The sequence below is a fragment of the Psammomys obesus genome, unplaced genomic scaffold, assembly GCF_907164565.1.
Source record: "Psammomys obesus unplaced genomic scaffold, mPsaObe1.curated_primary_1811, whole genome shotgun sequence".
NCBI classification, from domain to species: Eukaryota; Metazoa; Chordata; class Mammalia; order Rodentia; family Muridae; genus Psammomys; species Psammomys obesus.
This window is the reverse complement of record NW_026585609.1, coordinates 3,621,242-3,640,176: the sequence shown is the minus strand read 5'-3', so window position 1 is coordinate 3,640,176 and position 18,935 is coordinate 3,621,242. Positions and strand designations below refer to the sequence as shown.

Here is an 18,935-nt window from a genome sequence, read left to right as displayed (position 1 = left end):
TCCCTGACAATGCTGCACCAAACAGAGTTGAGAAAACAGACCCATCAGAATGAGCTACATTGCCTTTTCTCCACTAACCAGATGAATCTTATTTTATGGCTTAATTCATGTGTCCTAAGAAAGCTATCTTAGAATGTTTCACTTTGAAAAACCCTTGAATGTCATTGCTATATTCCTTACTATCTGAAGAATATGGGGGCTATGAATCAGAGAATTAATTTTTCTCTTTCAGGATCGGAGACAGAACCCGTGGCTTTATTCATGTTAGGCAAGCACTCTGGAGCCATATCTCCATGCTCACAGTACTAATTTTTAATAAATTTTTGTTACTGGTTCAGAAATTAAAACTATTAATTTTTTGAGGCTCATCTCTTTTTAAGAACACATTAGGGAATGACTTAGGAGTGAGGGCGGCTCTACTGAAGGAAAAGTCCATTAAGTGGTGTTTGGAGTTTCACTGTCTCTTTATATCAGCTCTGACTTCTGAAGAGGCCTAAAAATATGGATTGAAGATATCATGTCGATGCCTGGGTAAAGATTCATGGACCTGAATGCCACCACTCATAAATTCACCTTTTCTAACATTTTTAGAAGCTGTATACCTACTGAGGAGCATGAAGCTACTATATAACAGAGTTGTTTTTGTTTGCAAGTTTCAAACAATGCCCTCAGAACCCTACGCTGTACTTACTAATGCACGCCAACAGGAATGGTCCATCTCTCTTAGACGGAAATAGACGGTTGCTGAAGAAATCCATAAAGGGAGCCAGAATTAATAATGGCAGAGTGCTCATGGCATTCATTAATGCAATTGGCAGAGGAAATCCACCCAAGTTCCTGTTGGAATTCATGGTCTGAAGATAATATCCCGAAGGGATCTGGATTAGAGGAAGAGAAGCGGTAGGCACTAAGACAGTGGCTTCATTCCAAAGGGACTATCCTCTGTAAGATGCCCCCTTCCCCATGCATACTCTCTGACAGGTGACACGGATATCCCTCAGTTTTTCAAGACCTATTAAGGAGCTGACGAAATATCTGTGACCCCAGAGGCTCTGCTAGATCCACTGGCATTGCTACCAATTCAGAGAACTTTGGTTTGTCATTTAGTTAACCTTCGTAGCATCCCTGGGCTTTGTTGTCAAGTCACTTAAACCCTCCAAACTCAAACTGAGTAAGTTTTCATGAACATTAAAGCAAAAGTACCAGAAAACCTAAACAATGTCTGTTTTCACTCCAATGAAGCAAATGGAGGTGGGGCTAGGATAGAATTTCTAAATGACATCTAGTTTGGTGGCAGAATAGAGGTTTGTTTGTTTGTTTGTTTGTTTTTTTCTGGGAAAGAACTGATGGACAGACACATTACTTGCTGCAGGCTACCTCTGTGGGCTTCCCACGTGGGGTTTGGTTCTCATCTCAGCTAAGCAACAAAATGAACAACAAGACAATTTTTTTCTGTGTTTGTGGCTTCCTCTTAATCATTTTCATTTAACGTTTTATTTTGTGTATATGGGTGCTTGGCCTGCATGTTTGTGCACCATGTGCATGCGGTACCCAGTGAGGCCAGAGAGGGCGCAGGATCCCTCTGGAACTAGAATTACAATGGTTGTGAGGCACCATGTGGGTGCTGGGAGTTGAACCTAGGTTCCCTGCAAGAAACCATGGCTTTCTGGCTGGACCATCTCTCTTCAGCCCTGTTACTTTTAAACAGATTTTTGACATGCTAACTGTTGTGGTTTCCATGTGAAATGTCCCTTTCCCCAAAGGAGTATGTGCTTAGACAGTTGGTCCCCAGAGCCTGGCACCATTTGCAAGGTTGTGAAATCCCGAAGAGCAGAACCCCAACTGGAAGGAGTGTACAACACTGGGTGGGCACTGAAGTTGGATGGCCCTGTCTCCACTTCCTGTCTGGTCCAAGTTTTTCAGCTGCAGATGCAGCGTGACCAAGCACCTCACATCTTCTCTCTCAACTCTGTGTCACTTCTTGAACTGGGGACCAACATTAACCCTTTCTCCTTTAAGTTGTTTGTCTCGGGTATTTTGTCATAGCAACAAGAAAGGTGACTGATACACTAGCCAACCTCGACAGAAGCTGTGTGGAGCAGGTCTCTACATTAACACAAAGACGACAGGATTTTTAAATTTTCTTTGCTCCGCCTCACAGTCTCAATGGACCACAAGAACCTTTTCATATTTAAAGAAATCCCCATGCTAACTAAACCCATATCTCTAGCTTCTGGTCTCTTCCTGTATTCCAAGCCTCTGGGAGGGGGGTCACAATATCAGAAACAAGGCATCTCATATGCGAGAGGCATCGCTTCACGCTTCTAAGTGTCATGAGTTGTACATAAGATGTCTTTGATCCCCAGAAACACACAAAGCCACAGAGAGACACCGAATAAAGGCCTGAATGGCTCTTCCTTGAAGGAGGAATTTTCCTAACTGTTTTTCATACAGTCGTCCACTGAAGTGAGAGTCTTGCCTTCCCATCACCTTAGGAGAGACACTCTGCTCAAACACCCACAGCACAGCTTCTCACTGATCCCTTCCGTCCAGTCACTTACACAAATTGGGAGGTGGTGAGGAGTGTCAACGGGGCCTGACCAATGATAAAAGGAATCTCTTGCAATGTTATGTTCGGACATAGGGCTGAACCATGTTTTCATATAACTTCACCCTGTATACATAAAACATGCCCTGCTGATAATTTATTTCCCAGACTTTAAAGTGATTCCTAGGATAATAAACAAGGGTTGCTTTGGTTGGGTACAGACTACAAGAGGGAGGGGTTTCTGCATGGCTTTCATAAAATCATGACACATACACACACGCCAATCGGAGGGAAATGAAGGAGGGATGTGCAGCATAAAGAGTGTTGGCAGCTGAGTAAGTCTAGGATTGAGCCACTCCCAGCGTCTGAGCAAGTTTCTGTTACTGATTTCAGATGAGAGTCATTGTTAATAGGAATAAAGTTATTATCGGCATGAATCACAGACACTGAAACCTGTTAACTTAAAAATGCTGCAAATGTGCCATTAATCTTTAGCAAAGTGATACTAATATACTGCCTAACCCAAGGAAAGGTTGTGGTGCCTTGAAAGCTTGAAATCATTTATGCTTCTGCCCCACGTTCTGAAATCCTCCCCCTTCTAAAATTTTAAATACTTTTATTTCACACAGGCCTCTGAGTATTCAGAAGTAATTGCTGTCAATAGAGATTCATTTTCACCTTTGAGTGGTCTTAATGTCAAATGGCCACCTCATTGGCCTTAATAGCAACATGTTTTAAATATGTGACTTTGACATGAAGGTCAATAATTGGTACTAAATTTAAAACATGGAATTCTGGGATGCCTTATTCCTGGTGCTTTCACTGTCTTTGTGTGACTGATGATTTTATCTGCAGGCAAAGTCTAGTCTCAACCTGTTCTGATGGAAGTTTTCCTTGGCCAACCTGGAAGAAGTAAGCGCTAACATTTTCTTTCAATTTCTAGTAAAACATCATTATGTAATTTTGGTATCTATATAGTTTGTATCAAGGACATTTAGTAACGTGTAAGAGAGTTGCTGTGGGCAACGGTAACGGGTTTTGATAGCAGCCCTCAATAAGGGCAAGCATGCTTCCATATGCCAACAGGTTCACAGTTACTTAATCTTTCTATTCACTGGAACCTTTGACATTTATTTATTTTAAAGACGAGGTCTGAAAGTACATCCAGGTAGCCGGGCTAGCCTTGAGCTCACTATGTATCCCAGGCTGCCTCTGAATCACAGTGATCCTCTTGCTCCAGCCTCCCCAGTGTGGGTCATTACACACAGGTTCTAAGCCTGTCTGTGATAATCACAGCGGCTGGCAGTCTTTCTGTGAGGATTAAATTAGATATTCAGAAGCCAAACTGGTGAGATGGCTCAGCTGACGCCTGCATGGCAACAAAGAGAGCTGGCTCCTGGGCATTGTCCCTGACACCACCCCCCACACACAGGCCATGGCAGGCATACATCTCCCCCCACCAAATAAATGTAGATTTTTGGAAGCCATCCTTAAGAAGCTATGGTGAATAATAATCAATACATACTTGCACTTTTGTTTTTTTCTAGTAAACCAGACATCCGTTTCCTTAAAATTTAGCTTACCAATTTTTTTTCTTGTACAGTCTATCCATATTCCTGTAAATAATGCCTCACCAGAGAAAAAGATAGCTCACTGGTGTGGTGTGTGTGTGTGTGTGTGTGTGTGTGTGAGAGAGAGAGAGAGAGAGAGAAAGAGAGAGAGAGAGCAAGAGCAAGGGAGGAAAGCAGATGAGCACTAGATGGGAAGAGGAAAGGGACAGAGACATGTGAGAGGGGAACAGGGCAGGTAAGCACCTGAGATGTGACTGTAACCAAATTTATGCATAAATTAAAAACTAAAGTTTGTTGAGATGTATTGTACTTATATGAAAATACAAAACAGAAGAGTTCACAGAAAAAGGCTCAGAGTGAGTGAAGGGACGTGCAAGTTGCTGCTTCACCAGGAAGATAGGGCGTCGTAATCTGTACTCCTGGCATAGAATGGTTTATGACTAGCCGAGGCCCGCTAAGAAATCCAGTCACCATCATTTTCTCAGGTGTGGGGGCCTGTCTAGCAGTCCCCATGGAAGTGGAGAAGGCCTGCTTCTGCTGTGTCTTGTTTTGGTGTATGGTACTATTTGTACGGTCAGGAGGACTCTCCCAATCTGCATAGCTTCCCCGCACTGTTTGGTCCAGGCACTGACAAATCCTTCTGCGAGGGATCAGGTGATGAAGTTGTCCACACAAAGGTTCTTTGGTACCTGTCTAGTTCTGCCACCTTTAACAGCGAGCAGCCACAGACATAACAGACCGGTAGGCGTGGCGGTGTTCTCATAAAACTTTATTTGTGGACATCGGAAGTTAACTTTCACGTAATATTTAGGTACCACCACCAATTCTTTCGTTTTTTTCCCCAATGATGCAAAATTTTAAACCATCTTAGCTTGTTCCACATACCAAGATGAAAAATAGAACTGAGAGGGCTCCAAGGACAGCCCACAGGCCTGTGAAAGCTCACCCAGCCATGTCGCATGCCCTCACACGTGATGCACGTGTGATAAATATTTTAAAAACAGGCCACGGGCTGAGTTTGGCTTGGAGGCAGTAACTCACCTGCTGCAGTGTTTACTTTTCTCTGGCTGTGAGAAAACAGCAGAACCAAAAGCTTCTTTAGAAAGAGAAGGTTTACAGAGGGGGCACCTGTAACAATGAAAAGGGGCTAAGCATCCTGGCAGGGGCCAAGAACAGGAAGCTGGTGGCCACAGATTCACCCTCACACAGGAAGCACAGAGAAAGAACCAAAAAAAAAAAAATGGAGGGAGACTATGAACCCCAAAGCCTGCCCCCGGTGATGCAATTCCTCCAGGAAGGCTCTGCCTTCTCAAATACTGTCAACCACTGGGGCCACATGGTCAAATACGTAGGCCTGGGAGGGACTTTGCTCATTTAACTCTTGACCCCAGGCTTATAAGCTTGTGGGCTGTTCTGAGAGCACAGGCCTCTTCTGTCTTCCCTTTCACCGCTGTGAACTGACAGACTACTTTATGCTCCCATGCCCAAATCACTTAACTTTTGTCTACATATCTCTTCTTTAGCAAATGAAGCTGGGGTTGGACAGACTGCTTTTTTTCCTGTCTCTATCATTCTGTGATCGATGCACATGGCTCTCCTGTTAGCTTGCTAACTTCTAAGCTGCAGTTGGGGTAGCCATCAGGGAAGTCCTGCGTCTGTTCAAACACTTTTACGAACCTCCCCTTCTGCTCCACAAATAACTTGGTCTCTGACCACAGTTACATTAATTTGTTTAAGATCACACGTATCTACAAAACACACTGTGGGCTTAGTGTTTTCTCCTCGATTCCCTCCCAGCATAATGACCGAATCCCTGAAGAATAAATAGTGTGTGAGTGGGAAGAGAATCCTTTACTCATTAGTGCTTGCATTTGAAGAGTTAGTGAAGGTGGAACGCCGTTGGCTCGTTAGGGATGCTTTCTAAAGGTTTAATGAGCGGGGAGGCGGAATCTTTTGCTTGGGAATTGCCTCTGGGCCTGGAATTGTCACGAAGAGATTCTAAGCCTTAGGGCTGTGTACTCTGAGACGCTGTCTGCGCCTTTGGCCAGCCTTGGACAGTCCAACCGAGCTGATCCCACCCGGGGGTTCCTCCATGAGGTTTAGTTTGACCCCGCCTGAGCTCTCAAAACCAGGGGCTGCATTGTTCAGCAGGCAGGACTAAGGCTCAGTAAAGTGCTTGAAAGTGCCTGCTGGGGCTGTTGTGGTTTGTGCAGAGTGGCTCCCCTAAAGGCTCGACTGTTTGAACCCTTGATCTCCAGATGGTGGCGCTGTGTGGGAAGGTTGTGGAAACTTGAGAGGTGGAATATTGGTGAAGTAAGCCAGCCTTACTTCCTGTCTGAGGACTGTGACGGGTCGTGTCCCTCGCACCACTGTTGCTGTTCCTTTCTCTCTGCAACAGACAGTATCCCCTCAAACTGTGAGCCCAAATTCCTACTCTCTTGAGTTGCGTTTGTCAGGTACCTTGTCACAGCTAAGAGAAAAGTAACCAATACAAGATTACAGTGCAAGGGATCACCTTGCTGTTGGTGCGGGCTGGCTGCCATCCTCACCTGCATGAGGCACATTCTGTATATGAGCTGGAAGCTGAAGAGAGGCAAAAGGGCAGAGAAGACAGCCTCTTCCTCCTGGGGTTCACTGTGCCATTCGCCATGTTTTCCCAGGGCATGGTCTAACCAACTCTTTGCCCCTCGCCCAAGGTGGCAGTAGGGCAGGCAGCGTGTTTTCAGGACCTTAGCAAACACGCTGGAGACAGTCAGGAGGGAGCGATCTGCAAAGCATCGGAGATAGGATGTGTTAGTATACAGAAGGTTCTTCAGGCTTCCCAGACACGAACTAAGAACTGACTCCAAGGACAAAAGTGGTAAACGTGGAGTAGAAGGTTTCCACACCTGAGGGGTTGGACTCAAAGGAGCTGCCGGTGACAGGTTGGCTTCCTGATGGCCAGGAAGTCAGGGTGGTGCCTGACAGCTGATGTGAAAAATGAAAAAGGTAAGATCAGTGGTGACACATTAGAAAAGGAAGAAGGGTGACAAAATACAACGCCAGAGCAGAGAATTTCAGAGTCTCTTAGAAGTCTCAACTTTGCTTATTAATGATTAAGAGAACCTGGCTTTCTTTTACATCTTTTACTCAGAAACCAGGGCCATTCTGTAAAATATAAATAATCCTCATTTTACTTGGCAGGTAGTGGTTGGTTTTTTATTTTTTTATTTTGACACAGAGATGAAGGCCAACATATTCTTTTCTTTGACTTTATGCTTAAATTTCAGACATAAAATTAAATGTTGAACTCTTTGAATGTCTTTATGAATGTTGACAACGTTACTAAGAATTCAGTCTGCCTTAGTTGGCTTTTCCAGGAATTTCCTCCCAGTTGACAAAGAGAACATCTCAGCATTAGAAAAGCTGCATCACCTCAGGTGTTAGCAGTTGCCTAGTCCTGGCCATTTGGACCTTGTGGTTGCTTCTTTTATGACTTTTAGATTGTACATTTATTTGTCTCTGTTAGGAGTTCCTGCTACCATGAGAAGGAAGACACCCACACTGTGTAGCCTAGCTGTGCCATCTTGATTGTTATAACAACTTTTCATAATAATCCCTCTGACCAAAAAAGTCCTTCCACAAATTATAGATACCAAATTTTGGTTAAGGGAAAATGGTGGAATACCCGTGAAAACAGAGTCGGTAAGTCTGCCAGAGGTATTCCAAATACTACTTGAGTGTCATTGTATTGTGTCCAAATTTCCCATAAGAAAATTCTGGATAAGGTGAATTCTAGCTATTTAAATGCCACAGATGATGAGCTGTTATATTTAAATAAGGGATATTTATCAACGTTTCTTTCTATGGTTATAAAGCTGGCTATATTGATCCCATCTGATCTTTTCTGTGAGACTTGTAATAGGCTGATTATGTCAGCCTTTGATTAATTGAGGAGCTGGGGGCCTGGTAATTGAATATGCACCCTTTCACCTCAAGTCACTGAATCAAATCCAGCCCAAACAGGTAGTGACCAAGAATGATTATACTTGTGGTTCTCTGGTGGCCTTTGTGAAGTATCTTTAGGTCACATGGAAGAGCATCAGGGATAATTGCCGACAGAAGAGAGGCTCAGACCCACAGTCCTTGTCACAAATTCCTGGTCACTGTTCCCAAGCACAGAGGAAGGCTCTGGATTGGTGAGGCCAAGGAGACAGAGCCAGACTTGTTGGAGTAGCCAGACTTTTGTCCCTTAGAGAAGGAATGATAAGGAAAGTGCTTCATTATTGCCACATGAACTGCTCAATCATGAGGTGCTGCTAGTGCTTTCAGTGAGCTCACTTGAGGTTTGTCAAATGAAAAGTGGGTGTGTGCGGATGACATCTAGAGGTTCGATATGAGCAGGCCTAGGCTAGGTGACTTAACCTTGACATTTTCTTACGTTCTTGCTTGTGCTGCTCCCCAACTTGTACTCTGTCTGCTTCTATGTCAACCTGGCACAAGATAGAGTCATCTGAGAAGAAGAAATCTCAGTTGAGATAATGCCCCTAGCAGAGTGGCCTAGGGAGCATTTTCTTGGTTGACTGATGTGGGAGAGCCCAGTTCATGGTGGGAAGTATCACCCCTAGGCTTGAGGTCCTGAGTGCTGTAAGAAAGCAGGCTGAGGAAACCATCAGGAACAAGCTAGTAAGCAGCACTCCTCCAGGCTCTCTGCTTCCGCTTCTGCTTTCAGGGTCCTGCTCTCAGTTCCCTCAGGGATGGGGCATTATGGGGACATGGAGGGTAAAATAAGCCCTTTCCTTCCTAATTTGCTTTTGATCATGGTGTTTTCTCAACGAAATAGGAACCGATAGTTTTAACACTGATTAGCTCTTGCAAAACACTGCCGTGGAGACATCAGGATTATTATTCACTTTGATCCAAATAAGTTTTCACACAGGTGTCATCATGGTAATTGGTAAATGGCAATTCATAGGAGGCAAGACATTATTTTCTTCACATTTCTTCCATGTTTATAAATTCAGGGTCTTGTATTGAATATGTGTCTTAAACACGCCGTGAAATTACTGTAAACCAGGAATGTGTTGTTGTGAGATAAAAATGAAGTTTACTTCTAAATATGATATACAAATAACTGCAATCTTCATAGACGATTAAAATTACTACCATATTTTTTTAAATAAGTTAGCTTAGATTGGTCTTATTAAAGTTTATTAAAATCAGTTTTGGGGATGAAGAGATGGCTCAGTGGCTAAGAGGACTTACTGTTCCTCCAGAGGACCTGAGTTATGTCCCAGGCTCCTACAAGTGACTCAGAACTGCCTGTTACTCCAGTTCCAGGGTATCTGATGCCCTCTTCTGGCCTCCAAAGGCACCTGCTCACATATGTGGTGTTTTTAAACAAACTTCCAAATGTTCAGTTTTACCAGTGAAGACTCAGGGACCTTATGCTAATGTGAAAGCCAACCAACTCTAGGAGGCAGAGAAAGCACACAGCTGATCTTCTTACTCAGCCTGTGTCCCAGAAAGAAAGTCTCTTCTTCTTCACACTGTCTTAAAAACATCTTAAACTGAATGTCCCTCCTTTCTACTTCCTGTGTGTCTCTCTATCCATCTTCCAGACTTCCTGTCACTCTCTATGTTTTTGTTTGTTTGTTTGTTTGTTTTTTGTTCACCCACGGTTAACTGATTGCTTGCTCTGCCTCTGGACCTATGGTTGACTTTATTTAATCCTGTTTTCAGAAAGCTGTTGGATTAAAGGTGTGTGCTAGGGCCGAGCCACACCACAATAAGAAACAGGCTTTTCCATTACACAGTGTCACAGCTCATAACGTAATCAAATATCCTGCAACAAATGAGCCTATAGCCCACACACAAATATACAAGATTAAAAATAAACTAATCTTCAAAAAACTAATCAGTTAGAAAATTCTCCCAGAAGCCTGTAATCTCTGCATTTTAAGGTAGAAGCAGGATAATTATGAGACCCTGCCTTAGAAAACAAGAAAGATCTCAACTATGATTGTCAACATGTTTGTGAAATACACTAAAAAGTTAAATATAAAAAAGACATTAAAATAAGTGCTTTTATAGTTTATTATTAGAACCATCTGACTTCAAATGTAACTTTCCCCAATTTTCCACATGCATTTTCCAGTGTCTTTATTTTATTTCATAGCAGTGATGTTATTTTAGGCCAGTGGTGTGTCTCTATGGACTAGGTTTTTACAGTATTTTGGAAAATAAATGTAGTGAAAGAAAATTATATCTGATACAGTGAGACAAAACAAGAATGTCACTGTAGCCAAAAACCAGGAAATGAATAAATGACACTAATTTCTAAAATTTCTGATGACAGAGAAAAGTACCCAACGTATGCCCAAAAAGTGAGGCTAAGATCACTAATTCAGTCAAGGCATTTACTGTCAGCCAGGGGCTGTCTTTGTCTTTGGCATTATGGCAGTGATCAAGTCATCTTTGTGATCTTGGAGATGTAAGCAGGGAAATCTCTGCAGGTCCCTGATGACAATGCAGTGTATTGATATGACAGAACTCTGCTAGGTGTGTAGAGGTTTCCTAAAGTGTTGATGTATGAGCTGAGGAATGATGACTGGGAATAAGCAATGTGACCTTCAGGAAACAGACCAGGCAGAGCATGACACAGAAGTGAGCTAGGACAATAAAGGCGCCGAGGTAGGAGGAACTAAGGAGAAGAGTTTGGTGAGAAGGTAAGATCCAAGAGCTTAGAGACAAGCCTACACAGACCGCAGGAGGAACATACAGTCCACTCAGGCATGTTGGAAATGATTAAGAAGTTGTAAATGAAAGAGAGACAACATATGGTGTACTCTTTTTTTTTTTTTAAAGCTACTCTGGGACTTTGGAACACTTAGCTCTAAATGGGATGTCTCCATCAAATCCCTTCCCTCAGAGCTCAGGGAACCCTGTCATACAGAGACAGAGGCAGCATGCAGAGGGCCTGCATGGGTCTGCACCGGTCCTTTGTGCTTATATTATAGCATTTAGTTTAGTGTTTTTATGGGATTCCTGAGTACAGACTGGTAATGTGGAAAGGGCCGTAGCAGCAACAAAGAGACACCAATAGAGTGGACTATGTTTTCTGCAGGCAACAGAATCTTGTGAGGTCTGAGGGGAAGGAAGCGGGAGAAGTGAGCAGATTGGAGGATGGCCACATATCTCCTTACACAGCTGGGTGGTGGTGACACATTTTGAGGGATGAAAGAGCTTGGCATGAGCTGGGCATGGCAGTGCCTGCCTTTAATTGCAGCACTCAGAAGGCAAAAGGAGGTGACTCTCTGAGTTCAAGGATACTCTGTTATACAAAGTGAGTTCCAGGCCAACCATGGCTACATAGTGAGATGAGAGAGAAAGAGACAGAGTCAAAGAGAGACAGACAGAGACAGAGAGACAGGGGCAGACAGAGAGAGACAGAGACAAGGAGGGAAGACAGAAAAAGACAGAGACAGTGATGGAGAGACAGAGAGGAAGGGAGAGAGAGTACATTTACAGCTGTATGAACTAGGAGTTCAGCTGGGATCACATTTGAAACACTGATTGACAACTAAGTCTAAAAGTCAAATAAAAATGTAAAGATGTGTTTTTTTAAGGCTGGGAGAGAAGTAGATGTGGAGCTGAGAGGGTTATGGGTACCACTAAAGACAAGCGCCTGTGGATTCTGGAAGGTAAAGGCATACATAGAGAAGAGGCATGTTTCCTGAAAGGAATCCTGGACCTCAGTTATCATCATGTTATCAAAAGGGAAATGAAGAGGAAAGCCAAAGACAGGGATTGGCTATAGGTATAAGAGGGAAGGAACACAGCCAGAGAGAACCCTACACTGATGGGCTGGCAGCCTCAAGAAACCATCCTGAAAAAGAAGCTGTTTGACAACGTGTCTGCCAGGCGCATGGCAACTGTCCCCATCACTGTAGTTTGCACTGTTGAAATCACCTACGCATGCATGCTGCTACCAGCTCTACAGATTAGACCATTAGGCTTAAGAGAAAGCACTCATCTATTCAAATGACTTCATGTCATGGAGAGTCAACCTTTAAAGAAAACTCCATTGTCATTGTAATCCTGGGATTGTGCACTGAGAGCAGAAAAGGGAAATGGGGGAAAAACCAACAGACACTCAAACTTGGGAGCACATGCGCACATGCGCGCGCGCACACACACACATACACACACACACACACACACACAAATGAAAATTCAGCTAAGATGTGATGTTCTGGCTTCAATGCCCAGGACACACACAGCAGGCACGCACATTCTAAAATAAAACAGATGAACCATTTTAAATGTTTTATTGCAAAACTCAAGGATTACAGCTATTATTATTTAAAAAAATTTTTTTAGGAAACCATTTTTCTATTCTTTGTACCTTTAAGTCCTTGGCTCTGATGTTCTGCTCCTCTGACCTTGATCTAATCATGAATATCTATGGTACTTAATTATAATAATAAAAAAACCCGCCTACATTGCACTCTCCATGGAAGAGGCACATTTTTTTCTCCTTTGGTCATCTGCCAGTTCTCAAAATTATAGCAGTGGGAAGAAATGCAAATGAAGGGCGAGCTTGACAGCTAAACATAATGGAATGCATGGTCTACATTTGAAAAGTTACCTTAAGATAAAAGGTAGCATAGAAAAAAACCATTTCTTTAAGGTCACCTATGGCTTTGAATTATAGCTTGGAGAGATTTCCAATTTAGTCATCAGAGAGGAAGAAGCCAAAATAAGGATTATATCCTTTGCTGGGGAAGATGGAGCTTTACTTCAGAGTCATTGGGTGATCCAGCAAAGCAAAAACCACAAACAAAACTATCAAGTGCAAAAGCTTCTATTCCCACGTATTCACAGCATAGAGAGATTTTCCTGAATAAGCCACTGAGGAGAACCTTCTAGGCTAATTGTATTCTTGCAGTACATAAAAATTGTTTTCTTATTAATAAGCAAAAACAATCACCTTAAAGTTTGATGACATATGTAATTTGTGGACTCTACTAGGTTGGCAAGAATTGCAGTTTATTTCAAGGGTCTGTGTGACTTGAAGGTTAATTCTAAGTAGAGAAAGCAGGGAAGTAAATGGACATATGCGGAATTGTTCTTCAGAAAAGGTGAAACTAAAGCGTTGGATATGTACATGCTTAGTTGTCGTACTTTCTTTGTTTGAGACAGAGTATCTATCATCATGTAACCAGGTTGGCCTAGGATTTGAAATCTTGGGATTGCAAATATGTCCCATGTTAATGTTCTCTCTCTCTTTCTGTGTGTGTGTGTGTGTGTGTGTGTGTGTGTGTGTTTGAGGATTGAACCCAGGGCCTTGTATACTTTAGGCAATTAGCAATCCCACCTAGAGAACACCTCTCCTATGAACATGTATTTGTGTGTCTATGCATATCCACAAAAGCCTGAAGTTGATGGGTAGTTAGGCATCCCAGAAAAATGCTTGGGACACAGCCCATATTTTATATTGCTCTTTTTTTTTTTTTTTTTTTTTGGTATTTGGGGTCAACAGAGATACCTTTTTGAGTATGAATATCACTTATTGGTTACCAGGTGGGTAAGGACCCACAGACCCCAGAGCCCAGAGCTCTGAGACACACGAGTTCTGTTTTCATCTCTGTTGACCTCTGTCTCTAATTATGGCCATGACAGAACAGTTGGAACAAGTTGGTAAATGCAACAGAAACGATAAGCTTACAGAATACCAGGAGCAGAGATGAGGTGCATGGAGTCTAGTCTGAAAAGCAGTGTGTCTGCCTCACAGGTGCACGATGGAAATAAAGTGGCACGTGACACAGCTGAGTGATTCTGGGGATTGACAATGGAGAATGATGCTCAAGAGTGATGCTAATGAGTGACAATGATGAGTGATGCTGGTGAGTTACACTGGTGAGTGACATTGGAGAATGACTCTGCTGAGTGACAATGATGGTGGTCGGACACTGGTGAGTGACACTAGTAAACAGTGCAGCTAATTATGTTGCTGTTGCTGGTGACTGTAGCTGCACAGGAGAGATGGGAAAAGAAGGCAGGAATTACAAATCAACAGAAAGACCAACCGAAGCAGCAATAGAAGTTTCCAAAGTTTAAGATGCAATGAAGATGACATATCAAATCAAGGTCAAAGACAGGGAGTATCTAAGAAATGAGATCAGAATAACTTGATAGTAATAGAGACAAAAAGATGTGTTTATTCCTGAAATCTATTCTAATATGATCTCCAGTGGCTCAGAGATATAAAGGCAAAAACCACAATATAAAAACTAAAAGAAAGCATGGATGAATTCTTTTACAACTCTGGAGTAAAACTACTTCACTATAGCTCAGAATCTACAAGAAACAAGGGAGAGAATGTATGGATTTGATTATAAACATTAAAACCAAGAAAAGATAATACAACCATGTTAAGGAAAACAAAACAAAACAAAACCTGTGCATGGAAAACAACACATGTACCTAGATTAAAATATATATTATAAATTAGAAATAATATGAAAAATTTTATCATAGATAATGGGTAAATATATATACTAAAGATTACAGTCTTAACTTTGATGAGGAAGGCCTACAAGTCAAGCCTCTCTCTCTCTCTCTCCAAGACAAGATTTCATTTTATAGCCTTGGTTATGCTGGAACTCACCCTAGACCAGGCTGGCCTTGAAATCACCTGTCAACAAGCCTCTCTTAAGTAACCAGTTAGAAAAAAAAAATCAAAATAACTTAGAAAATGTTAACAAATAAAACAGGGCAAAACTTGTAGGATCCAGCAAAAGAGTAAGAACCAAGGGTAAACCTCTGGCCACTAAAAAGAAAGAAAAATCTCAAATCATAACTAAGCTGATACTTCAAGGATCCAAAGATACAAGGACAGACTAAACCCAGTGTCAGAAGAAGTAGAGACAACAGAACAGAAAATGACAACGAAAAAACAAAACAAAACCCAAAGAAACTTAAGTTATGCTCCAGAAAAATTGACAAACCCTTATGTAGCCTGAAGGGGTGAAAGACCCAATAGTGACATAGTCAAAATCAGTAATGAGGACACAGGAAAACTATACTAGAAGTGATGTTACAAAAAGATAGAGAATACTGTAAGCAACTCAGTAACAGCAGATTGAATAACTGAGAAGAAATCCTTAAAGCTCTAGCAGCATGCAAGCTATTAGGATTGAATCATAAAGAGATAAATAATCAGAAAAGCCTTCTAACTAGGGAGGGCTTGAAGGCTGCATCAGAAACCTCATAGCAAAGAAAAGTCTAAGACTGGAGAACTCTACCAAGCATTTCAAGAATAATTAATGGCAAATGCTCTAGAGGTATTTAAAAGGAGAGAGAATGTCAAGATGTTCTCTGAGGTGAAGGATTAACCTGGTACCAAAACCAGGTAAAAGTGCAATAAGAAAACCAAACTGAAGTTTAAAACCTCTGTTAAGTATTGATGCAAAAACCCCAAGCAAAATACCAGAGAGCCAAAATCAAGGACTGTATACCCCAACAAAGGGAATTCATATCTAGAATGCAGGGGTGGCTCAACATGTAGAAGAAGACAAAATGTTACCTTAACAAGATGAAGGACAATAGAAGGGAAGGGAAGGGAGGGCGGTAGGAAGGAAGGAAGGAAGGAAGGGAAGGAGGGAGGGAGGGAGGGAGGAAGGAAGGGAAGGAGGGAGGGAGGGAGGACATTGTCATTTCAATGATTCAGAAAAGCTTTTGACAAAATGCAGCACCTTGAATGATAACACTTGACAGTCTAGGCGTAGTGGAAACCACCACCACATAATGAAAAGTACACGAGACCTGCAACTAACAACCACAAAGGGCCAGAAGCAGGGTAAGGATACCCAAGCTGTCCTTGTTACTGAACACAGAGGGGAAGCTCTAGCTTTGAGCAATTAGGTTTTAAAAAGAAAGAAAGAATTAAAAAGAAATCCAGAATTTCAGGGAACAAGTACAAACGTCAGTGTTCTCAGATGAGAGAGTTTAACTGTACCAGGCACGTGTGTACCTGTCACACCTGTGTGCGCACACACAGTCTCTCCCTCACACACGTGAGAGCTAATTAATAAATTTTACAAAATCTCCATATTCAAAATGAATGATTAGTGCTCAGTCTGCAGAGATGGCTCAGCAGCGGACAGTGCTTGCTGCTCTCATGTCTGGGTCCTGTTCTGAGCTATGTTCCGAGGCTCAGCACCACCTCTAGGTCCAGCTGCAGAGGATCCAGCACCCTCTTCTGACCTCTGCTAGCATCTGCACACGTGTGCAGATACGCCAGTCTACGCGGAAATAAGTAATAGAAGTAAATCAACGAGAAAGCAGGATCAATGACCAAGATGTGATTGTGAACTTAGGTACTAACGATGATTGTGCTTAGAGAAAGCTAAGGAGGCAATACCGTTCTCCACAGCACACGCCAAAATGATACAGATTTAGAAATAACTTTACCCAAGCAGGTTAAGGTGCAGTTTACTGGAAAATGTTTTTAAAAAGTGATTGAAGAGGAAGCTTGCCTTCATGCATATCAGAAGTTCCCAAACTTGGGAAGCAGGGAGAGGAGCAGCAGGACTTCAAGGTTATCTTTGCTGTGTAATTGATTTGGGGCCATCTTGGGCTACACGAGATCCTGTTTCAGAAAGTAAAACTAAATAAATAAAATGAAGAAGATAGTAGTAAGCGGGGAAAAAAAAACAATGGTTCTTAGTTGAAAGTCCTAATATTATTAAAATGTTAACTCAATTTCAAAGAGACCATAGTAACACTCGTGTGTGTGTGTGTGTGTGTGTGTGTGTGTGTGCGCGTGCAGAACAGGAAAAAAAATCCATAAGCATATATGGGATTTCAAGTAACCTTGAGTAGTCAAAACAGTGTGGAGAAAGGAAAACGAACTTGCATGCCCAGTATCCTCTGATTCCAAAGTACACATGACAAAGCCACAGTCATAGTAAATGGGCAGTTCTGGTACAAGGCCCCGAAAACAAAAGAACAAGGTGTGTATCACTAAGTGGCCTTCAAGGGTGCCAATATTTCATAGAAGGTACGTGAGTAGGGAGAATGCACATCCAGATACAAAAGAATGAACTCATACATTTACTTCATATACATGCAAGATGTTAGCCTAAAACAGAGCAAAGACCCAAAGCCATCAAACTCTCAGTGAAAACGAGAAAACAGTCTTCAGGACCTTGTGCTTTGTCTTGGTTCCTCAGATGCAACATCCAAAACACAGCTAACAAATTTTAAAAAGAAAGAGAGAGAAAAAGTAAGGTAAGTGTAAAAACTGCGTGTCAGAGGAAACTGTGTGAATCAGGGAAATAGACAAGGCATAGAATGGAAGAAACTGACTGTAAATCACACACGCAGTGTAAGGAAGGCCGATATTCAGAAGAGAAAAGAGCTCTCCAAGTTGACAGTGACAACAACCAAATGTTCTGATTTTAAAAATGAACAGAGGACTCGAACAGATAATTTATCAAACGGTCTATACAAGTAGCTGATAAACATCGACAAGATTGTATCATTCATCATTTCGGAAATACCAATCAAAATCATGGCAGGACGCCACCTCGCATTCACCAATGAGCCACAGTTAAAAGGAAAAGAAGAAAATAAGTGTGATGAAATGCGAGGAATGCTTGAGGAATTCCTGGGCTCTGGAGAGGGGAGCAAAGGAGATGCAGGTGACGAGGAGACAGCAGGAAGTGCCCTGAGATGTAAAAGAGGACACAGTCTACCTCTGGGCATGACTCCAAGAGTGCTACTGTAAAGGTCGCTGCACACCTCTGTGTGGAACAGCAGTATTTACATTAGCAAAGAAGTGTGTGCAGTTTAATTGTGCAGGCACAGATGAGGGGATGAAGGAGACCTGGGTTGAGTTCTATGCTTGTAATCCAAGTATTTGGGTGATGGAGGATCAGGAGTTCCAGGTCATCCTTGACTTCATCTGAATTCCAAGCCAGCCTGGACCACATGGGAGACTGTCTTAAAATCACCAATGATGATGTGTTATATGCAGTAGAGTATTATGTGCAGTCTTGAAAATTAAGAAAATGCTGCCATGTGCTACCATATGTGTGAAACTTGATAGGATTAGAAAGGGAATAGGATCAAAAATTCAAGTGACAACACATGCTAGAGAGGTTGTGGAGAAAAGGGAACCCTCCTCCATTGCTGGTGGGAATGTAAACTTGTATAACCACTTTGGAAATCAATCTGGCATTTTCTCAGACAATTCAGAGTAGTGCTTCCTCAAGATCCAGCTATACCACTCCTAGGCATATATCCAAAATATGCTAAAGTACACAAGGACATTTGTTCAACCATGTTTGTAGCAGCTTTATTCGTAATAGCCAGAACCTGGAAACAACCCAGATGTCCATCAACAAAGGAATGGATACAGAAACTGTGATACATCTACACAATGGAATACTACTCAACAATTAAAAACAAGGAAATCATGAAATTTGCAGGCAAATGGTGGGATCTAGAGAAGATCATCCCGAGTGAGGTGTCCCAGAAGCAGAAAGACACACATGGTATATACTCACTTATAAGTGGATATTAGACCTATAAGATAGGCTAACCATACTAAAATCTGTACACCTAAAAAAGCTAAACAAGAAGGAGGTCCTGGGGTAAGATGATCAATCCTCACTTAGAAAGACAAATGGGATGGTTATTGGAAGGAGGAGTGAAACAGGACAGGAGCCTACCATAGAGGGCCTCTGAAAGACTCTACCTAGCAGTGTATCAAAGCAGATGCTGAGACTCATAACCAAACCTTGGACAGAGTGCAGGGAATCATATGA

At 42.2% G+C, this 18,935-nt stretch overlaps 1 protein-coding gene across 1 annotated transcript in view; it reads right to left on the bottom strand.

Annotated features, from left to right (window-relative positions):
• The window catches only part of Slc15a5 (solute carrier family 15 member 5), a 109,702-nt gene that overhangs the window by 70,121 nt on the left and 20,646 nt on the right, over positions 1–18,935 (bottom strand). The window contains exons 4-5 of the mRNA XM_055611171.1: positions 6,669–6,886; positions 692–878 (exon numbers count right to left, since the gene is read on the bottom strand). Of these exons, the coding sequence (XP_055467146.1) occupies positions 692–878; positions 6,669–6,886 (405 nt within the window). The remainder of the gene's footprint in view (positions 1–691; positions 879–6,668; positions 6,887–18,935) is intronic.